We start from the raw sequence: 22108 nt of genomic DNA on the forward strand, positions 1-22108 counted from the left end.
AGGATGGTGAGGAAGAAGAAAATGAGAAAGGTATGTTTGATGCTAAGTAGAGTTTAAAAATAGGTGACATTTAGAAAAACAGTAAATTATGTGAAAATAAAACATTCCTTATTTGAAATCTTATTTTTGAAATGAGTTTATTTTCAAATTATCAATTTAGTGAATTAAGTTAGCACCTTGATTTTATTTTTCAATTGGTTTTAATTTTCTTTTTAACACTTTAAAGATATGTTCTAACTTAATGGTACATATCAGTTACTGTAGTGGACAATGCCATTTTTTATTTAACCCAATTTAAATTTTATTTTTAAAAATAACTCCTAGCATACGGTAAGTTGATTACATTCTTGAGACTGGCAACTGCAGTAACTCATACGTGCTTGTTGGGAGTCCTGGTATGTAATGGATAATTAATTTTACAACTAGTCCTAAAAATGTTGGGTGACCAGGAGACCGACTTTTTGTTTGCTGCTTAGAGAAATTTCGTACAGTCTTCTGACAGTTTCAGTAGTTTAGGAGAGCTATCTCATCCAATACAATTGCAGGGACACCAGTAGCAAAATACGTGGTCAGTATGAGGTTTATGGAAGAGTTCTTGGAAAGACGTCAAAGGATCCTCCTACTTTGGACTAGAAAGGACATGGAACAGGGTTCTAAGCAAGGCAGAATAAAAAAACCTAGAAGAAATGATGAAGTAAAGCAACCAGCTGAAAATCTCAGATGCCCGAAGCCTTTCTCTTTTGGGGGAATGCAAGACATCTTTGAAAATGGTACTTGCAGGACTGACTGGACAGGATGAAGCCTGGAAATAACCACTTTCCTAAACGTTATGGAGCAGGCCATCTTTGGAGCCTCCTGTAGCAGTTTTCCATGTGATTCTGGACTACACAAGAACTGAATAAGAAGAGCGAAAAAGATGAGGCCCTGAATACTTTGAAGACCGATTGGTATCCTCAGACTGTGACCTTTCAAGACGTCACCATGGGAGTTCTGAAGGTCACAAGGGTTAAATCCCAAGATAATTTGAACATTGAATACCAAATCTGCACATTTGTCACTCTCTCGTGGAGGAAAAAAATCTTCCATATGCCATTAACTTATAACCAGAAATGAAGAGCTGGTATCCTCAGGATGGAATCATTTCCTCACTTTTGTTGTTTGGTATTTGTATTTAGAGATCATTTTTTCCATGAAGAATAAGTGATCCTGGGTAAAGGATTGTTTATGTTAGTTAATACCCTTGTGTTTTTCTTCCTAACCTTCCATCAGTGCTAATAACTGGCTTTATATTTTCTAGGTCCTATTCTAGCTTATGAATATGAAATTGTTTAAACTTCTTGTTTTGCCGTATTTATTCCTGTTAAATCCTCTTAGATATAGCAGGTTCTGGTGATGGTACACAAGAAGTATCTAAACCTCTTCCTTCAGAAGGGAACCTAGCTGAGGCTGATCACACAGCTCATGAAGAGATGGAAGCTAATACGACTGTGAAAGAAGCTGAGGATGACAACATCTCGGTCACAATCCAGGCTGAAGATGCCATCACTCTGGATTTTGATGGTGATGACCTCCTAGAAACAGGTAAAAATGTGAAAATTACAGATTCTGAAGCAAGTAAGCCAAAAGATGGGCAGGACGTCATTGCACAGAGCCCGGAGAAGGAAAGCAAGGATTATGAGATGAATGCGAACCATAAAGATGGTAAGAAGGAAGACTGCGTGAAGGGTGATCCTGTCGAGAAGGAAGCCAGAGAAAGTTCTAAGAAAGCAGAATCTGGAGACAAAGAAAAGGATACTTTGAAGAAAGGGCCCTCGTCTACTGGGGCCTCTGGTCAAGCAAAGAGGTTTGTTTTTCTATGTCAGTTCTTTACGATACTGAATTCCAGCATTCAATAAGATCACTCTACATTAAGGGGGTGGCTTCAAGACCATGTACAGTAATTAGTACTTATGATCCTGCCTATAATATTTTTGACCGTCATAAGTTACTTTAAAAAAAAAGTTCAAGATCTTCGTAATATGCAGTGTGTCCTACTGATTGCATTGTCGAATTGTCAGCATATATTTGGTTTTTTTGTTGTTGTTTTTTTTTTTCAAATTGACAATTTTTTTGTGTTTTATTTTTAAAAATCCTTGTGATGATGGTTAATGAACAACTATCAGTCCTAAGAACACAAAATGAAGTCAAGTCCCAGTCCTGAAATCTGGAGAAGATGGCCATATATCCACTGAATAGAATTGTCAGAAAATCTAGATCTTCAGGCATCTTGGGGAAAATCAGTGCAAGAATCCTAAGGGAATCATTTGTTCAAATAACCTAATCTAGGCCTTTGGAATTATTAATTTGTATGAATAGCACTAGTTTGAAATATAGCCAATATCAAGCTGTTCGATTTTTGTTCTTTTGTTTTTGTTTTTTTCTGTTGTTTTTTTTTTTTTTTTTTTTTTCAATTTTCTTCTGGTGATTTGCTTCTTTAGCTCTTCAAAGGAATCTAAAGACAGCAAGACATCATCCAAAGATGACAAAGGTAATGGATTTTTTTTCCTGTTTATTTCAGTGATAAATTGCATATTTTCATTAAAAAGTAATAATTGCCTGGGGTTTCCTTTGACATTATTTAGTCCTCAAAAATTGACATACTAAAATTTTTCGATGGCCTTTATGTAAACAATGGAGTTAGATTACAGCAAATTCTCAGTGTGATTGAAGCATTACTTTCTTAATCTGTAAACTGGTATGAATTTGCTTAAAATATATTTAGTCTGTGTTTTTCACATTGTGTTCTAAGCATCTGTATGGAATATTCATATAACAGATATTTAGTTTTCTTATATTAGAATTTCAAGTATTTTATCTTTGATTGCAGTCACTTTTAACCCTTGTACACCACCACAGTCTTTTCTCTTTCTGTCTAGTAGGAAATATGGTATAAACAGTATTTGTGTATATTTGTGGAGCTGAAAGAAAGTCAGTCTCTAACATTTGGTTTTACTTTCTTGATTCTTTAAATCAGGGCACACTTCTGTTAATATAGCCAGTTATACAGTATTTTAATTCTTCGGAATTTACTTCCTATTTGACTTATTTTGCATTGATGAGAGTTTTATGTAGAAAAGTAGTTTTATTTTAATTTTTGTAAGCTTAAAGGTGCATTATTTGATTACTTTTTGTTACTGGGAAGTCTCAGTCTCAGTTTGTCTCCTGGTCACGTGCATTAGTGTCATCTTGTATATGCTGTATACTTGAAAAATATTTCTTGTGTTCTAAAAAAGCATTTTAAGGGAAAATAACACAATTTAGGTACTACAGATTCTGAAAATGCCTCGAGTGCCTGAAAAAGTAACGTGTTCCTTATACTTTATTTAGTATATTTTGTTGGTATATTTTAATAATTAGAAATTTTAGTGGTTGGTTTAGTAATTGACAATTAATTAATTGCATTACCCACGTTCCTTACAGTTTGGTTAATGGATAAGATATAATAAATGTATTAAATGTTATCCTTTAAATTTAAAAGCCTAGTGTAGTCTTAATTAAATGTTAACTTTTTCCTGTCATTAAATTTTTTTTTCTGTAGTTAGAGAAGTATGTGGGCCCAAATGTTACTGGTAAAATAAAAAAGATACACAAACTTCCAGTTAACATTTCATGGCAGATCGTTTGATAAGTACATTTCTTAAGAACACAAATGCAGCAACCATTAATATTTAAAATATTTGAGTCAGGCAAGTGTTGTCTCCTCATAAGTACGCTGACAATAGTTCTTCAACTAAAACTTGTGGCTTGTAATTTTTAAAGCATTAAACATTTTACTCCAATAATGCAAAGTTATAAAAATTGTTACTTTTGTTTGCTTAGATACTGTTTCCCTTAGAGTGGGTAAGAGTTGTTTTCCAAGTAAAGTCAAATGAATGAAAATTCCTTTTTTATAATAGCACATTTGAAGTAAAGCACCGAAGGATGACTGACCAGGCCTGTATTTTAAGAAATGGCATTTATCTGTATGAAACCATAATTTGTGTATGGAAATAGTGCAGAAATAATTCATATAACCATTTACCTACTCTAAAGGGTTTTTTTTTTTTTTTTTCTATTTTTTTTTTTCTAAAGGGTTTTGAGGTCTCTGATCTTATTTTTGTTAAGTGATTTTAGAAGATTTTTTTTTTTTTTAAATACAGAGTTATCCAGCTGCATGTGATTCCCACTTTCTCTTACCCTTTCTCTGATAGAGAATGAAGGTGAACTGTGGTTGGCTAGTCTTTGTTATTAAACATTCAAATTCTTGAAAACAGTTTATCCCTTTGTTTGACTTTTCCCTTTGCACTCCCAAGTTTCTCAGGATCTAAAGCCCACCACAGATGTAGGTAATTAAGCAGTCTGTACATTCCTAGATGACTACTTTCTGGTTGCCTGTATTTAGTGCAGTGGTTGAGTATAAGTTATTGAGCTTAACAGCAAAAGTCCAAGACGTGTAATTGATTTTTTTTGCCTACTTTGTCTTAAAATTGGTGCAGTAGGAAATGTACAAATGTTCAGACATGTTTGTATTATCTGTTAGTGTGTTTGATTTTAATAATAGATGTGTAGGATTTTGATGTAGTAAAGTTGTACTATCAACATTAGAGGGTATTATAATTTTGGAAGAATATGGCCCTAATAATTGTGTTAAAAAAAATTCCAATTGAGATACTTAAACTTCTGATATTAAATCTATTCTAGGAAGTACAAGTAGTACTAGTGGTAGCAGTGGAAGCTCAACTAAAAATATCTGGGTTAGTGGACTTTCTTCTAATACCAAAGCTGCTGATTTGAAGAACCTCTTTGGCAAATATGGAAAGGTACATTCTTTTTACCTTTTTATCCATCTTTCTGGTATCTCCATTTTAAATAGAGGTTATATTCAAAACAGTATATATAAAACCTAGTTTCTTATCTGTCTTAGGACTGTTACAGGCATAATTATTGAGTTCTGTAGTAATGGTGAGTTTCATCATATAATCTCACTCTGAGCCCTGGGAATCTTTTATTAAGAGCTCATATTTTGAGCCCATTTAAGCCAAGGACTGAGTTTGATTCATTACATTCATCATGATATTTCTTGGACCTAGAATTGCTGAGGCTGATCTGGTCATCTGGAAAATATAGGTAGATTAATATTAGGCAATGGGATATAGAATATGAGGGAAAAAAACCCAAAACTGATGTGGTCCTTCTCATTATACAAATTCCAGTACAGTGGTGGTGAAAAATGTAAAACTGGTAAAACTTAATCAGAAGTTTTGATATGTGCTGTGAAGGAAGAGTGCAGGGTGTGAGCAGAGGGAGGCTTTACTGTGGTTGGTTCATCAGGAGAACTTTTTCTGGCATATGAGGGGAGCCCTAACAGAAGAGAAAAATAGTCAATGATTAAATGAATTGAATATTCAATTAGTGGCTGTTGAATTAAGTTGCAGTTGATCTGCATCCCTTAGGGCACTCACTATTTTCTACTTTACATTTTTAGTGTTCAATATATTGATACATCATATGTAACCTCCTCTGCTGTAAACTCTTTGATAGCAGGGATCTTTATCTACTATACTATGTGTGCACATGGTAGGCTTTCAAATATTTATTAAATTAATGACCAGTATCGGTAAATAGCCATTAATGAGTGTTACAAAAATCTATCCTATTGGTTTTAGGAGTTTTTTCTTCTTCTTCTAATTAGAGAGTTACCTGCACATTAAGGAGGTTCTTGTAGATGTCAGATACAGAACACTGAGAATTGTGGTCCCATGATCAGCTGTGGTATATTTTTGGTTCTATTTTCAACAATTTATTGTTAGAGCTGTAAAAACGGTATTTTGATGTTGGCATTTATTAGGATTAAAACTATATTAGGAAACCATGTACTTATAACAAGGACCTCGGGCTTAAGAATTAAGCTGTTGTTGGGGCAAGTCAGCGTTTCCCAGAGTTGAGATAAAAGCTGATAGCTTCCAGCTACCCACACCATACAGCCTCATAAATTCCTTACGTTCCTCTTCCTGACACTGCGTCCCTGTTCCTATTTATTCAGCCCTACATTGTTCTCTCTCGCTTTTCTTCTCACTCATCCACCCCTGCCTTGTCTCTCTTAGCTATTCATTTTATAGAATTGAAATTATTTGTCACTTTTATATCGGTATACATTTTAAAAGTACATAGATGGAAAGTGTATCTTTTTAGAGTGTGTTTTTAGGGTGTTTTTTTTAAAAATTAATTTGTTTTTATTTTTGGCTGTGTTGGGTCTTCGTTGCTGTGCGCAGGCTTTCTTTAGCTGCGGCGAGCGGGGGCTACTCTTCGTTGCGGTGCACGGGCTTCTTGTTGTCGTGGCTTCTCTTGTTGCGGAGCACGGGCTCTAGGCGCACAGGCTTCAGTAGTTGTGGCTCACGGGCTCTAGGTGCGCGGGCTCAGTAGTTGTGGCGCACGGGCTCAGTAGTTGTGGCGCACGGGCTTAGTTGCTCCACGGCATGTGGGATCTTCCGGACCAGGGCTCGAACCCGTGTCCCCTGCATTGGCAGGCAGATTCTTAACCACTGCGCCACCAGGGAAGCCCTAGGGTGTATTTTTAATGTTGCTTTTTTACATGTGGCAGATTCTTTATTTTTGAAAGACCCATTATAGAAAAGTGTTAACACTTATTTAGACACTTTCTAGGAACTTACCCTTTTTGTTTTAATATCTTTAAGAGATTCAGGGTGGGCCTTTGATAGGGAAATTTTGACGCAAATCTAATTGAAAATATTTCTTTGCTTTCGTTAATTGTGCCATTACTTCATTGATGTGACTGACTGTGTTTTGGCAATGTATTTGAAAAAAAAAAAAAAGGAAAAAACTAAAAGCAGGTTAGATTGCTTTTTGATATTTTAAATTGTTCCCCTGAATATTTACTGAGTACTTACAGGCAAGGTAGATGGTGATCATAGAATAATATATGTCCTAAATTTATCCTTTATCCTGAATTTATACATCCTGAACATATCCTTTAATTTGAATAGTCTCCATTCTGAAGTTTAATCTATTTAGAAATGTATGTGGTTGTAAAGTTGTAAAACTTTCTGAAGTATAATCTCATTTTACAGGTTCTGAGTGCAAAGGTAGTCACAAATGCTCGAAGTCCTGGGGCCAAGTGCTATGGCATTGTAACTATGTCTTCAAGCACAGAGGTGTCCAGATGTATTGCACATCTTCATCGCACTGAGCTGCATGGACAGCTAATTTCTGTTGAAAAAGTAAGCTTGCTTAAGTGTTTATAAAAGGGAGGTTACTTTGAGGGCTAGTAATTTTCAATTTAAAGATGTTACACTGGTAGGGAGTAGAATTAGGAATGACTTTTATTTTTATATATTATTCATTTCTGTTTTCCAAATTTTCTACCATCAACATACTTTTTACAAACATAAAAATGTAACGTTAAAACACATATTTTTTCCTGTTTAAACCTTTCAGGTTAAAGGTGATCCTTCTAAGAAAGAATTGAAGAAAGAAAATGATGAAAAGAGTAGTTCAAGAAGTTCTGGAGACAAAAAAAATATGAGTGATAGAAGTAGCAAGTAAGGATTTATTTTGTTGATAAGCATATAGACTTTTTTGGTACACTGATGAAGTAGTCCTCATTTTGTTGTTTTCTTGCTTGGGGTGGTATGGTTAGGACACAAGCCTCAGTCAAAAAAGAAGAGAAGAGGTCGTCTGAGAAACCTGAAAAAAAAGAAAGCAAGGATACTAAGAAAATAGAAGGAAAAGATGAGAAGAACGATAATGGATCAAGTGGCCAAACTTCAGAATCGATTAAAAAAAGTGAAGAAAAGAAACGAATAAGTATGCTATGCATCTTTCTTCTCAATTCCTTTCTAATGCATCCTACAATTTAATTTTTACAGTGGAAGGGGAAACTTGAGATTACAATCCAGATAAATATTTAAACTTTGTTATTAGAAAAGGAGGTAGAAAAGGAGGTCTAATAGACTGATTGTCCTCTCCTTTTCCACTCTTAGGAGACAGATGTCTTCTTCCACCTAAGCCCATTTACTGTTAAATCTGAGTCATTGAGTAATAGCTATGTAATAGATCTTTTGGTATCTCTGAAAGTATTTATGTTAGCGGATCAAGCTTTAAAAACGCTTTAAGTTCTCATAGAATAAGTTTTTTTTTTTTTTAAATTATTTATTTATTTATATTTATGGCTGTGTTGGGTCTTCATTTCTGTGTGAGGGCTTTCTCTAGTTGCGGCAAGTGAGGGCCACTCTTCATCGCGGTGCGCGGGCCTCTCACTATCACGGCCTCTCTGGTTGCGGAGCACAGGTTCCAGACGCGCAGGCTCAGTAATTGTGGCTCACGGGCCTAGTTGCTCCGCGGCATGTGGGATCTTCCCAGACCAGGGCTCGAACCCGTGTCCCCTGCATTGGCAGGCAGATTCTCAACCACTGCGCCACCAGGGAAACCCTAAGTTTTTTATTTCATGTATTGGTTTATGAATATTTGGTTGTCTAAGAATTCAGCATTTTTACATTATATTTTCTTTTTTACTGAAATATTTTTAGACATTTGCTTATCTAATTTTTTTTTTTTTTCCTCTTAGGTTCAAAGAGTCCAGGACATATGGTAATACTAGACCAAACTAAAGGAGATCATTGTAGGCCATCAAGAAGAGGAAGATATGAGAAAGTAAGTCTCTGAGGCAGATGTTGTTTACTATTCCACCGGTTCCCAAAAGAAGATAAGTCAGTATCTCTAACCATTTGCATACTTCCATGCTAGAAAACCTAAGAAAAGGGGAATGTCATTACTCATTTAAGCTTTTTAAATGACCAGCTCAACTTGAAAAAACAAAATTATTTTAACTTGTAGTCCTGTTGTAATTTTTTTTTCTACAGATTCATGGAAGAAGCAAGGAAAAGGAGAGAGCTAGCTTAGATAAAAAAAGGGACAAAGACTACAGGAGGAAAGACATCTTGCCTTTTGAAAAGATGAAGGAACAAAGATTGAGAGAACATTTAGTTCGTTTTGAAAGATTGCGACGAGCAATGGAACTTCGAAGGTAGGAAAAGAGTCTATTTTATACCTGTCTTTAACTATAGGTACATCTTTAACACTAGTTATAAACCAGATTTCTGGAAATTGTATTCCTACAGAAAGATATTTGCCACTTTTAAGAAGTGCAGTAAAACCTAATGATTTCTTAAGTTTGCGTAGTATTTTACGATTTACAAAATACCTTTCCATCTATTATCTCTGTCTTGACAGTTCTGTAAGGTTAGTTATGTCCATTATATAAGTGAAAAAAATGGAGGCCCAGAGAGGCTAAATGACTCTTCCAATGCCACATGGCTAATGAGTGGCAGAGTCGGGACTCAGACCCAAGTCTTCTGACTCCAAGTCCAATGCTCTTTCCTCTACTCCAAAGCTGCCGCCATAAAAAACATGACTTTAAAGGAAAAATTGATTTTTGAGATAGGATAGTCTCAATGTAAGGTATAGTGGTCAAATAATATGTTGACATTTTAGGGAAAACTTATTGTACTTTGAATTAGAGACCAAGTGAAGGCAGATTTACCCGGTGAACCTTATTGTGTTAAGCTCTGTCCCAAAGCAGGCATTCTTTTTAAAACAAAACGAGAACAAAACATTTCTATTTTTAGTGGCAATATCTCAACAGTTCATCATGAGTGCCAGTTTGCTTTCATATATCAACTTTTGGATGCCACTTAAAATATTCTTGTGAAAGTGTTTCATAATATAAATTTCCAAGTATTAACCTATACTGTCAAATGGTCACTTACAATGAAATTTCATCTATTCATTCACAAGAGTGCTCGGAACTACCAGAGAGAGTTTTAGCAACTTAAATAATACTGTGATTGCCGCACAGTTTACCTAAAGGAAATAACCCTTGCATTACTCAGAAGCTTTGTTGGATGAGGTCTCAGCACGCTTAGCCTCCTGTTTAGAGGACCACAAGTTGAGAGGAGGGTGGGAGTGGGAGTTATTAGGCAGCACTCCTCAAACCCATTAGACCAGCATCCCTTTCATAGTAAACAAAAGAGTTGCAGCACCTTCTTTACTAATCTGAAACGAAATTGGTATATAATATACCTACACATACAAATACATGAAAAATATCAATATAAAGCCTTAACTGTAATACGAAGGAAAAATGAAAGTAATTTGTAATGAAGCATATATTCCAGATATGAATGTTTAGGCATGACTCTCTAGAAGATCTAATGAAGTAGTCAGATGTTTGCACCCTTCTTAAGACTCAGTGAGAATGTGACAGCTACAATCACAGATTGATACCGGTTTGTCATATTGGTGAGTCAAATACCAGGAGTGTTGTTGACGTTATGACATGATTTCTGAAATGGTGAACAACTCTTGGTGAAGTTCTCAAGAAAGTATAATTTTCCCTCTTACTTACATGGAGTTGCATTCCTGGAAACTTTAGTGTACATAAAACCACGCCAAAGCAAATGAACCTAGCATTTATTAAAAATTAGTTAAGTTCTAGAGCTAGATTTTTTTTTCTAGAGGTGATTTTGTTTTGATGACATGAATGTCCATTATGGCATCTGAAAGGTATATTAGGAGTGTTGGACAGTTTTTTGTTATGCAGAACTATCTTGACTATTCCACACATCGGAAGATATTTAGAATCCTTGGTCCCCTTCACTAATTGCTGGTAACCGCCCATGGTCATTGTGATAATTAAAAATGCCCCTCAGATTTCCATGGGGGCAGTACTGAACCGTTGAGAACCACTGGGTTACTAGGGGAAGACATGGTGATAGACAAAATACACTGGGTGCCTTAAAGTAAGGAAATGATTAAAAAAAAAAAAACTGTTAAAAGTCATAATATAATAACTTAATTTAGTTGAGCAAACATTTGAACTACCTCCTGAATCAAAGAAGCATGTTACCCAGAGCCATCTATTATGGGCCGTGAACACTCCAAAAGAGGCTTTGAGGCAGCCGTTCATTGTATATAGCGTTTGCTATAATTCGTGCTGATGGTTATGATCCCAGGTTATCAAAAATAGGGCCTACCTCGTTTAAGGAGACAGACTGTATCCTATTTTTCTATCAAAAACAGTAGAAGTTGTAGTTTTGTAAATTCATGTATGTAGAATATCTCCTTTTAAAAATGTTGATTAATTAATGGGCTGTTATAGTGGGATTTTTATTTAAACAGGAATCATCTAAGAGGCAACTACTCTATAAAATTCAGCTGTTCAGTTGACAGTCTTAATAAATAAGTGACAGTATTGAAATCTGTTTAAAGTTTTATTTTGAGTTCTCTTTCCGATTACATTAAAACTACTTAGAATGAGTTGAAGTTTAAAATTGCCAACCTCAGGGAAAAGTACAAATTCAAAAGCTATTCTCTTTCACACAGTGCTAGCATAATTTAAGTATTTCTAAATACTGATTTTTGTTAGACGAAGAGAGATTGCAGAAAGAGAGCGTCGAGAGCGAGAACGCATTAGAATAATTCGTGAACGGGAAGAACGGGAACGCTTACAGAGAGAGAGAGAGCGCCTAGAAATTGAAAGGCAAAAACTAGAGAGAGAGAGAATGGAACGCGAACGCTTGGAAAGGGAACGCATTCGTATTGAACAGGTGCAGTCAGAAAATCTTTTCATCTTAAATAACTGACCTTTTTCAAACCCTGTGATTTTTGCCCTAAAATTTGCTTTACATGTTGTAAAGCTTCTATAGAATAAGTTTAGCTAATGAGCATTTATTAAGTGTCCCTGAAAGATAACAGTGAATTAGGTGCTAGTTAAAAATACATTTAGTCATGACTTTGTTCTAGCCAATTGGTAATACCTCGAGCTCTGCAATATCATGGCAGCCTAATAGTCTGAGCATAGGACTATGAGTCCAGAGTAGTTGTAATCCAGGCTCTGTCACTATCCCATTATTAGAAAATAACTATTTCCTTACATATTATAGTGGGAGTGATTTCCCAAGGCTGGAAGGAAATAATGCCTCTCTTTGCAGAATTGCATCCAAGGTTTTAAGGCACTTAATCTTCATACATATTAAGAACTCTATTTCTAATTCCCTTTAGGTGCTTTTGTTTAAAATTATTCAACTAAATCTGACCTTCCAAATTTAAAAAATTGCCAGCTTTTAACACCCAGTCTCTGTTAATTTTAATGTTGCAGAACAATAGTCATAGCTTAGATTGCTAATTACTGAAGTCAGATTTTTTTATTTGTCCCAGGTATGTGTTTTGCCTGGTGCTTGCCTATGATGGTTTCTTAATGACAGGATTAAAACAAAGTTGCAAATATACTTACCTTATGTTTTCATTTTGCATTGGTTGGTTCTTCCTTCTATGTTATCTGAAGGAACGACGTAAGGAAGCTGAACGTATTGCTCGAGAACGAGAGGAACTGAGAAGGCAACAGCAGCAGCTTCGTTATGAACAAGAAAAAAGGAATTCTTTGAAACGCCCACGTGATGTAGATCATAGGTAGTTGCTTACTTTCTTTAACAGTAGCTTACTATCTTATTCCTTAGTCCAAGCTAAGACTAACTCTAGAATTGGAGAGCACAGGCACTCATCACTGGAGTAAAGGGTCATGATCAACAGGGATGGGAATGATTGCAGTATTGAATTGGACCCAGTGCATTGTCAAGTAGAAGAGTCTGCTCTTCTTTTTATTTCCCTTCCTAATGCAAATGTTTTTCCACTATGACTGGAAATACATGGTAGACTTCAGCAATGGCTCTCAAACTCAGACCCATTTTGAAAATTCTTACAGGGTAGTGCAGATGGTACAGAAATCAACGTCATAAATTTGGGAAGACTAAAATATAGATTCTGTATGTGTTTGCATTAATGGTTCTTAATAGATTTCAAAATACAATATAGTCATTTAATTTTCTCATTACACATTCTGTGAGATTTAGTTGATAGTGTTGAGAAATAAGTGGAGTGAATGAATTGTGCTTGGGACTGACCCCTCTAACCTTTCCAAAGTTAAGTATAACCAAAAAGGTTGTATACACCTAGTTAGAATTTTATTATAAAATGGTGTCAAGTATTTATCTTATTTGTCTTTCCCATTTAGTAATTTGAAAACAGACAATTTTTCAACTATTTTCTTTCCTGTGAAATTCCTCTAATAACTATACGACTTTGTATAACAGTAATTTTTTGCTAGCTTGTTCTTGTAACAGAATGTTTTGTCTTGAGTTGATTAGCCCTCTGTATCCACAGTTCCTAGCATGTGGTATGTATGACTCCAAGTAGGTGTTATTTGATTGTTGTAAAACTAATTTATATAAACGAGCAAATATTTCTCTTCAAGGCGAGATGATCCTTACTGGAGCGAGAATAAAAAGTTGTCTCTAGATACAGATGCACGATTCGGCCACGGATCTGACTACTCTCGACAACAGAATAGATTTAATGACTTTGATCACCGAGAGAGGGGCAGGTTTCCTGAGAGTTCATCAATACAGTCTTCATCTTTTGAAAGGTAAACAGATTATGTTGAAAAATGCTGTATTTGGTATATGAGCCTTGTTAGTGATAGTTTGGTTCTCTATTAAAATCTTAAGAAGTACAGGTCATAACTGAGTGTTCAGAACAAATCATATGTTTGGTTTTTGTATTTGTTAATGAGACTGTGATTCAGTATTCAAAATTAGTTTTAAAGGCCACCATAACACAGTTAAGTAGGTTGGTTTTATCTTCTTAACCTTTAAAACTAAGTGGGAGTACTGTTAACTTTGAATGGGCCTCAACTGTGAAGAACAGTAAAATATCCCTCAGGTTGGTAGTGACTTGAGTGTTTGATGTAATTTCCCTTGGACGGCAAAAAACCAACCTTCATGCCAGACATTTAGCTCAATTTAAAAGAATATAGGTTATTATCAATAATTGTGGCTATTTTGGTCGCTTTGCCTTAAGTTAATTTTTAAAGAAGGTGTTATTATTGTAGGTTATGCAAATAAAGTTAAGAAGAATAAGGCCAAGTAAGTACTTCTCAGGACCTGTGTTCTTTGTTTTGAAAAACAGGCGAGAACGTTTTGTTGGTCAAAGTGAAGGGAAAAAAACACGTCCTTCTGCACGAAGAGAAGATCCAGGTTTTGAAAGGTATCCCAAAAATTTCAGTGATTCCAGAAGAAATGAGCCTCCACCACCAAGAAACGAACTTAGAGAAACAGACAGGCGAGAAGTACGAGGGGAACGAGATGAGAGGAGGACAGTGATCATTCATGACAGGCCTGATATCGCTCACCCTAGACACCCCCGAGAAGGAGGGCCCAATCCATCTAGACCCACCTCCTGGAAGAGTGAAGGAGGCATGTCCGCCGACAAACGGGAAGCAAGGTATTTGTGTAGTTTCTAATGACTAGCTAGTGGTGGGTTATAATGCATTTGGGTTTTTCAAAAAAAGGTATAATAGAGTTTGATTGTGTATGTTTTTGGATTTTGTTTAACAGAGTTGAAAGGCCAGAAAGATCTGGGAGAGAAGTATCAGGGCACAGTGTGAGAGGGGCACCCCCTGGGAATCGCAGTAATGCTTCAGGCTATGGAAACAGAGAGGGAGACAGAGGAGTAATCACAGACCGAGGAAGTGGAGCACAGGTAAATGCTTATGCAGGTTTATTGTCAACTCTCCAGAAATAAATTTAAAGGACTTATGAGACACATTGTATCTGTAGTATCATTTGGGTGTGGACTAGACTAGTTAGATTAGAATGATTGAGAGTTTCTTGTGAAAGATTGTAATGCCTCTTGTATTTTCAAGTCAGTAGTTGAATATAGTAGTCCAGAGAAGCAGGATACTAGCCCTGAAATTTTTTTTTTCCTTCCAGTTTTATTGAGATATAATTGATATACAGAAAGAACTGTGTAAGTTTAAGGTGTACAATGTAATGATTTGACTTACATACGTGATGAAATGATTGTAGCCCTGAAATTTTTATTAAACTTCCTGCTAAAATTTGAGAATTGTTACATTTGGTAGATGAGCCTTCCTAATGATGACTGGCTTTATTTCTTTTTTAAGAAATTGAGGCTTTCAAACTGGATGGGAAATCTTGGGCCCCTACTTGTGTTTCCCTTTCACCTTTTCCTTTTTTTTGTTTTTGTTTTTTGTTTATAATACTCTCTCTTTTCTCCCACTTTATTAAGTAGCTTAAAGTATAGAACTGAAATAAAACCATTGTCTCTTTTTTGCTCTTTTATTTTTAAAGGTAGGTAAGTGGAATATTTTGTATTTGCCTTTTTTACTCTTGTGACGCTTTATTGACTTGAATATTTTCTATTAAGAAGTCAATGAATCTCGACAGAGGACATCTCTTAGCAATTCAAATGAGCAAAAACCTTTTACCTGACTCGAAAGCATTCTGTCAATGAAATACTGGCATAATATGGGTTGACGGTAGCAGAGATAGAATATTCTCTTAAATTACATACAAAAAAGAATTCTGAAGTGTGTGTGTATGTGTATGTGTATGTGTGTCTCCATCCTTCAGCCTGTAGTATACTCTGGTGCTCTGTTTTGTATTTGAATACATATTAGGTTTTGTAGCAACATTTTTTACCAGAAAATTTTTTAATCTCTTGGCATTCTAGTTAATACAACTCTGCACTTTCCATTTCATACAAAGCATTTTTGAAACGGATTTGGGCCTGCTGGGATTTATTAAGTTTTAATGTTTCTAGTAAGTAGAAATGTTCAATAGATGAATTCATTGAGCTATTTATCCTGAATAGAACATTTAAGATTTGTTACATAATCCAGATATTCTGCCTTAGTTAGAGTAAAATTTAAGTCTCATAGACTAGTGCCCTTGCATTCAGATACCCTTTTTGCAAAAGGTATCCTGAGGGAAGAGATCCTGTTCCTCCCTTGGAAATTTGGTTTTCATGGTGTTGGTCTATAAGCTGTTCTGACTGTAGTATTGGGTTGGCAAAAAAGTTCCTTTGGTTTTTAAGTACAAATAAAAGACACATTTTTCATTTTCACCAAGAACTTTATTGAACAACGTATTCACCATTTTGTTCCACTACCTTCTGCCATTTTTCAGGCAACTTTATAATTCCATCTTCCCAAAACTTTTTATCTTTTTGAGCAAAGAACTGTTCCAGGTACCTTTTACAGTCTTCCAGGGAATTGAAATTTTTCCCATTAAAAGAATTTTGTAAAGACCAAAATAAGTGGAAAGGCGAAGGTGCAATGTCTGGTGAATACGGTGGATGAATCAGAACTTCCCAGCCAAGCTGTAACAGTTTTTGCCTGGTCATCAGAGAAACATGCGGTCTTGCATTATCCTGATGGAAGATTCTGCGTTTTCTGTTGACTAATCTGGACGCTTTTCATCGAGTGCCATTTTCAGTTAGTCTAATTGGGAGCAGTACTTGTCGGAGTTAATTGTTTGGTTTTCTGGAAGGACTCCCTTCTAATCCCACTATATACACATCACCTTCTTTGGATGAAGACCAGCCTTTGGTGTGGTTGGTGGTGGTTCATTTCACTTGTCCCACGATCTCTTCCGTTCCACATTGTAGTACGGTATCCACTTTTCATCGCCCGTCACAATTTGTTTTAAAAATGGAACATTTTCGTTACGTTTCAATAGAGAATCGCATGTGGAAATACGGTCAAGAAGGGTTTTTTTCACTTAACTTAACGTGGAACCCAAACGTCAAAGCAATGAACATAACCAAGCTGGTGCAAATGATTTTCAACACTTGATTTGGATATTTTGAGTATGTCAGCTATCTCCCACGTGGTATAATGTTGATTGTTCTCAATTAATGTCTCGATTTGATTGCTATCAACTTCAACTGGTCTACCCGACTGTGGAACATCATCCAGCGAGAAATCTTCAGCACAAAACTTCGCAAACCAACCTTTGACACGTTTGATCAGTTACAGCATCTTCTCCATACACCTCACACATCTTATTTTGTGTTTCAGTTGCGTTTTTACCTTTCTTGAAATAATAAAGCATAATATGCCAAAAATGTGGCTTTTTTTCTTCCATCTTCATTATTAAAATGGCTACACAAAAATTCACCAATTTTGGGTTTTTTTTAAATGCACGCTGATATGACAGCTGTCACAATACAACTTAACAAAATTGTTTTGAATGAAGTTAAAGACAACTAAGCGCCACTAGAACCATCCTACGGGGAAACCGAACGAACCTTTTGGCCAACCCAATATATCTCTGTAGGGCGCCTTCAGATTTCTGCAGGCTAAGTATCATAACTTTTGACTCTTTTTTTTCCCTCAGATCCTTAGTTCTCTGCTTTTGTTTCTTTATGTTCACTATTCTTTTTTTTTCATAGTCATGGGTGTAAGACCTTGTAAGAGCCATAGCACTAACTAGTACTGTGTACAGTAAGATGACAGCTCCTGTTTCTATGTGGTATTTGCATGTTGATCATATACCCCACCTTGATTTGTCTTAAGGTTTTGACTTCTCAGTATGCCTTCTTACATATATATAGAAGATCCAGGTATTATATATAGACCCAGAAATATTCAAGGGTCAGAAAGTACATGGGTGCTAGAAGGTATAGAAATAACAGTGCTGAATCATATTCTATCCTTCTACCTTTTCTACCCTGAAGCCTGAGAAGCCTCTTAGTTTAAAGTAGATAGAAACGTTTTTTCATATTATTCATTCTTTCATCTTCTCACACATCTTATTAATTTCCTTCTGACATTAAAAGTACACCATAAGGGACTTCCCTGGTGGCGCGGTGGTTAAGAATCCGCCTGCCAATGCAGGGGACATGGGTTCGAGCCCTGGTCCGCGAAGATCCCACATGCAGCGGAACAGCTAAGCCCGTGGGCCAGAACTACTGAGCCTGCACTCTAGAGCCCGTGCTCCGCAACAACAGAAGCCACCGCAATGAGAAGCCCGCGCACCACAACAAAGAGTAACCCCCGCTCACCGCAACTAGAGAAAGCCTGCACGCAGCAGCAAACACCCAACGCAGCCAAAAATAAATAAAAATAAAATAAATTTATCAAAAAAAAAAAAAAGTACACCTTAAGTAAATTGGCCTGAGGCTGAGTCTGTCCTGACTTTTCTTTTAATATGTTATTCTTTAGCACTATCCCGAAGAACGACATGTGGTTGACCGCCATGGACGGGACACGAGTGGACCAAGGAAAGAATGGCATGGTCCACCTTCTCAAGGGCCTAGCTATCATGATGCAAGGCGAATGGGTGATGGCCGGACAGGAGCAGGCATGATAACGCAGCATACAAGGTAAGTAGTTAATCAGTTAAGACTTTTCTGCCAGCATGCAACCAAACCTTTTTCCTTTTCCTTAAAGGTCATTATAGTTTCTGAGAGATTGAATTGCAACTAGTAACAACCCTAGGTCTGCCCAGATATTTCCTCATTAACCCAAAGTCTCCAGGGCAGCTGATGTTAATTTGTGAGTTAACGTTCCTCACTATAAGTTAATTGATTGACATTCTGGCATATTGATCTCGATACAGGTAGGTATGTATGTCAGAATGCAGTAGATAATGAATATTAATTTCATGTTGGAACCATCTTCTTGTTCATTATCATTCTGAAAATTCCTAGAAAGGAAGAAGAAACTGAAAGTATGTTCTGCTTCCACCCTTTTCAAATAGGTCTAGCAAAATTTTTGGACATTTATCCCAAAACCTGTTCAAATGCTAGGAGATGAGCTTTATTTTCTCTTCATACCAACATCCGTTGTGGCCCTTCAGCTGGCAAGTGTTTGGCCTCTCTCTCTCCCATGCCCTTTTTTCTTTCCCATTCATCTGTCTTAGAAGAGACAGTGGCTTGGCTCAGTGATCCAAGTTACTGCTCTTCTATTGGTTGCTTCTACCCTCAGACTTAAGTGACTGTTTACTGTCCTTGTGCCCTGCACAGCCTCATCACTCATTCTGTCCTTGGTTATTAAAGGTCACCAGTACCTTTTTTCTTGACAAATATAGATTCCTTTATTTTTTTAGTTCTTGGGCTCCTTGGTGGTTAAGCACTGTTGCTTTTCCTTTTTTAAAACATTCCTCTGCTTTCTAATGTACCATAATTTTCTTTTCTACCTTTTTAATTTACTTTATTGGCTCCTTCACACGGTTGGATTTTAGATACTATTCTTTATTTTTAGCTTTATATCATGATCTCCATGTAAATGCTTAGATTTCTCCATAAATTTAGGGTCACAAGCAAACTCATTCCTCTGCGGTTTCAAACCTTTATGTTTCAGTTGTTGTCTCCAGCTTCTTTTGATTTGGCATTGCCAGACTGGGCCTCATCTTTATCTTTCTTCACTCCTAGCATAAATTTCTAAGTATGGTTCAGTTAAAAAAATATATTTGTGGTAGCTTTGTCTTTTTGCTCATTTCAGCTTCTATCAGATCTTCCCAAATGAGTGTTTTCTCTCCTCCACTTTTCACGTTATTTCTAAATTTAACCGTTGGGACTGTTTTCTTAACACTGTTTACTTGCTCCAAAACTACAAACAGCTTCTTTAGGTTACAGGATCTAATCCAGATTCCTCAGCCTGGCATCCAAACCTTTCTGTAATTTGGTTTTATCCTACTTAAACCATTTCGCCATGGGTTTTTCTCTCCCAAATTTGTTGTAGGATTTTGGGGTGGGTCTTTATCCCTGTATTATCCGTTCGTACCTACTGTGTTGCATTATACATATAAAAGAAATTCCAAAAATATTTCTTGAATGATGTCCTGTAGTTCAGAGGTTCAGGTTCCTAGTGGATGCTGATGCTGCAGATCTGGGGGCCACACTTTGAGAACCACTGCTCCAGTCCATTCATGCACAGACCATTAAATGGCTTACTAAGAGGCAGAGGCTTTGACGTGAGGTTGCCTGAGTTGAAATCCTCACACCACCATTTATTATCAGTTCACCGTTGTGATCCTGGGCAAGTTACTTAGCGTCTAGATCTGTCTTTCTTCATCAGGAAAGTGGGGTTAGTAATGGTACATACCTGACAGGACTGTTCAAAAGAGTAAATTATTTAATATGGGTAAAGCACAAAGAACAGTGTCTGTTAAATGATAATCACTTTTTAGGTATTAGCTGTAATTATTTGTTCTTTTGTTCTCTGACGTTTTTTTCTTTTAAACCTTTTTCAGTAATGCATCCCCAATTAATAGAATTGTACAAATCAGTGGCAATTCCATGCCAAGAGGAAGTGGCTCTGGATTTAAGCCATTTAAGGGTGGACCTCCACGACGATTCTGAAAATTAGCTCTCTGCCACGGTTTCAAGATAATTTATTGAAATCTCCTGTAAACTTTACTTGACTACTTATGAAGAGGACCTCTGACTTGCTTGAGATTTCTGTCAGACTTTTTCTTTTTTCTCTTTTTTTAAAATTTAACATGATTGCTTTTCTCAATTTTGGAGAAGATGTTTAAATAGTTCTGTTGTAACTTTTAATAGTTTTGTGTATCATTCAACTTTTTTTCTTGCAGCACCAAGACACATTTGAAAAGATAGGAATCAAAACCATTTTAATGCTGTGTGAATATAAAGCGTAGTTTGCAGGTGTGTGGTAGTAGTTTAATTTCCAGCATTAGCTCTGTGGTGTCAGGCTCTAGAGTTACTTCTTGTCACCAAGCATTTTCAGCCTCCATTTTGAAGGCTGTTTAAGCTTAAAAAGTCTGCTGTTTAATTTTTAGAGAATAAGATTGTTCTTGCATTTCTGAGTATTATGTAACCTATTTTTGCAGAAGGTACTGTTACATTAAGTGCATCTGTGTATCCTGGTTTTAAAAAATGTACTCTTTTTTGAAATAAACCTTCATATTCTGTATAGTTGCTAAAGCGTTGAGAACCTTTTTAATTGTAAAATGAGAACCGATTTTCAGTTTAGTGTAGCAGCACACTTGTTCAGGTTTGCATGGTATGAAACCAAATAGATTACTGAAACCTTGGCCATGAGGTTTGTATCACTGAGGTTCTTAGACTGAGTTGTGCAGGTAAGTGCACTTTTAGGTAATCTGCACTGTTTGATGGATAAATTCCATCTCTGGGAATTGTGTGGGTATTAATGTTTCCATATTCCCAACTATGTTGAGAAGTGGAAAAAAAAAACCCAGGTTCTAGCTTGGTGAATCAGTTGGGTTTTGTAAATACTTGTATGTGGGAAGGCATTGTTGTCTCTTTGTGAAAATAAAAATCCACACCTGGAAGTGTATGTGTCTTTGTTTCCAGCTTTTTAGGTGTTAGTCCTCCAGCCCTTTTCCTTACTCCAAGTAATTGACTAGGTTTAGAGCTTTAACGACAGACTTTTGGTTTTTGTTCCTAGGAAATAAGTCTAACTTTGACTCTTCATCTCAGTAGCTGGGCAGCACACTTTGTTGAAGTGTTGTAAACTTAAGCACTAACCTTACTGGTTTTTTTCTTTAAGGCATCTTTTCCAGGAAAGTCCTTCAAGGTAAATTCAGAATAGCGCCTCTTAAAGCCTCGCATGTTCCTTCATATAAAATCAGTGATGAGTAATTCAAATGGTCTAGATTCTTGGAAAACTCAGCAGTCTGTATGCTCGTACAGAGTACAAGATGGGTGCCAAGGGATTGCTCTGAGGCCACCTTTTGATTTGAGAAGGAGTCTTTATAGAAGTTCTTGTAAGTGTCCCTGAGTGGATATGGCTGTGCCCATGAGATGGCTCAGACTTTGAGTGCTGTGGGCAGCCAGGGTACCCTTGTCTTTGACTCTTTGGGGGAACTGGCACTTTTTGTATTGTTCTGGATTTCATACCCTTTTCTTCCCTTCCTAACTCTACAGTTGTGGGAGCAGGTGATATGTGTGTGTGTGTGTGTGTGTGTGTGTGTGTAGGGGTCTACTTCTTCATTTCCTGATCCCCTCTGCACTTTGTAGACTGGCACAATGGAAGCCTCAGTATGTATTGGAGTGAACTAACTTCTACTCTGCCTCTCTTTGTGACTTTGGGTCTCTGTGTCACTTCTGATCTTTTTTCCTCATTTGTAGAGTGGAGCTATGCTTACCACAAGGGATTACACAGTTGCTAACAAACAAGTAAGCACTTTACGTGCTGGGCAGTGTACTAAGCATTTTAAGTGCGTTG

The 22108-nt window shown here is 36.5% G+C and overlaps 1 protein-coding gene across 3 annotated transcripts in view; it reads left to right on the plus strand.

Annotated features, from left to right (window-relative positions):
• The window catches only part of SLTM (SAFB like transcription modulator), a 45024-nt gene extending 23812 nt beyond the window's left edge, over positions 1–21212 (plus strand). The window contains exons 6-21 of one of the 3 annotated variants that reach the window (XM_036844923.1): positions 3–30; positions 1375–1843; positions 2478–2527; positions 4720–4838; positions 7107–7256; positions 7474–7577; positions 7676–7842; positions 8603–8688; positions 8898–9061; positions 11462–11642; positions 12380–12504; positions 13346–13516; positions 14059–14373; positions 14487–14631; positions 18119–18279; positions 20151–21212. In XM_036844923.1, the coding sequence (XP_036700818.1) occupies positions 3–30; positions 1375–1843; positions 2478–2527; positions 4720–4838; positions 7107–7256; positions 7474–7577; positions 7676–7842; positions 8603–8688; positions 8898–9061; positions 11462–11642; positions 12380–12504; positions 13346–13516; positions 14059–14373; positions 14487–14631; positions 18119–18279; positions 20151–20259 (2544 nt within the window). In that variant the 3' untranslated portion in view covers positions 20260–21212. The remainder of the gene's footprint in view (positions 1–2; positions 31–1374; positions 1844–2477; positions 2528–4719; positions 4839–7106; positions 7257–7473; positions 7578–7675; positions 7843–8602; positions 8689–8897; positions 9062–11461; positions 11643–12379; positions 12505–13345; positions 13517–14058; positions 14374–14486; positions 14632–18118; positions 18280–20150) is intronic. The other 2 variants (XM_036844924.1, XM_036844925.1) reach the window with 2 other exon arrangements.
• The last annotated feature ends 896 nt before the right edge of the window (positions 21213–22108 follow it).

This window comes from Balaenoptera musculus, chromosome 2, assembly GCF_009873245.2.
Source record: "Balaenoptera musculus isolate JJ_BM4_2016_0621 chromosome 2, mBalMus1.pri.v3, whole genome shotgun sequence".
NCBI lineage: Eukaryota > Metazoa > Chordata > Mammalia > Artiodactyla > Balaenopteridae > Balaenoptera > Balaenoptera musculus.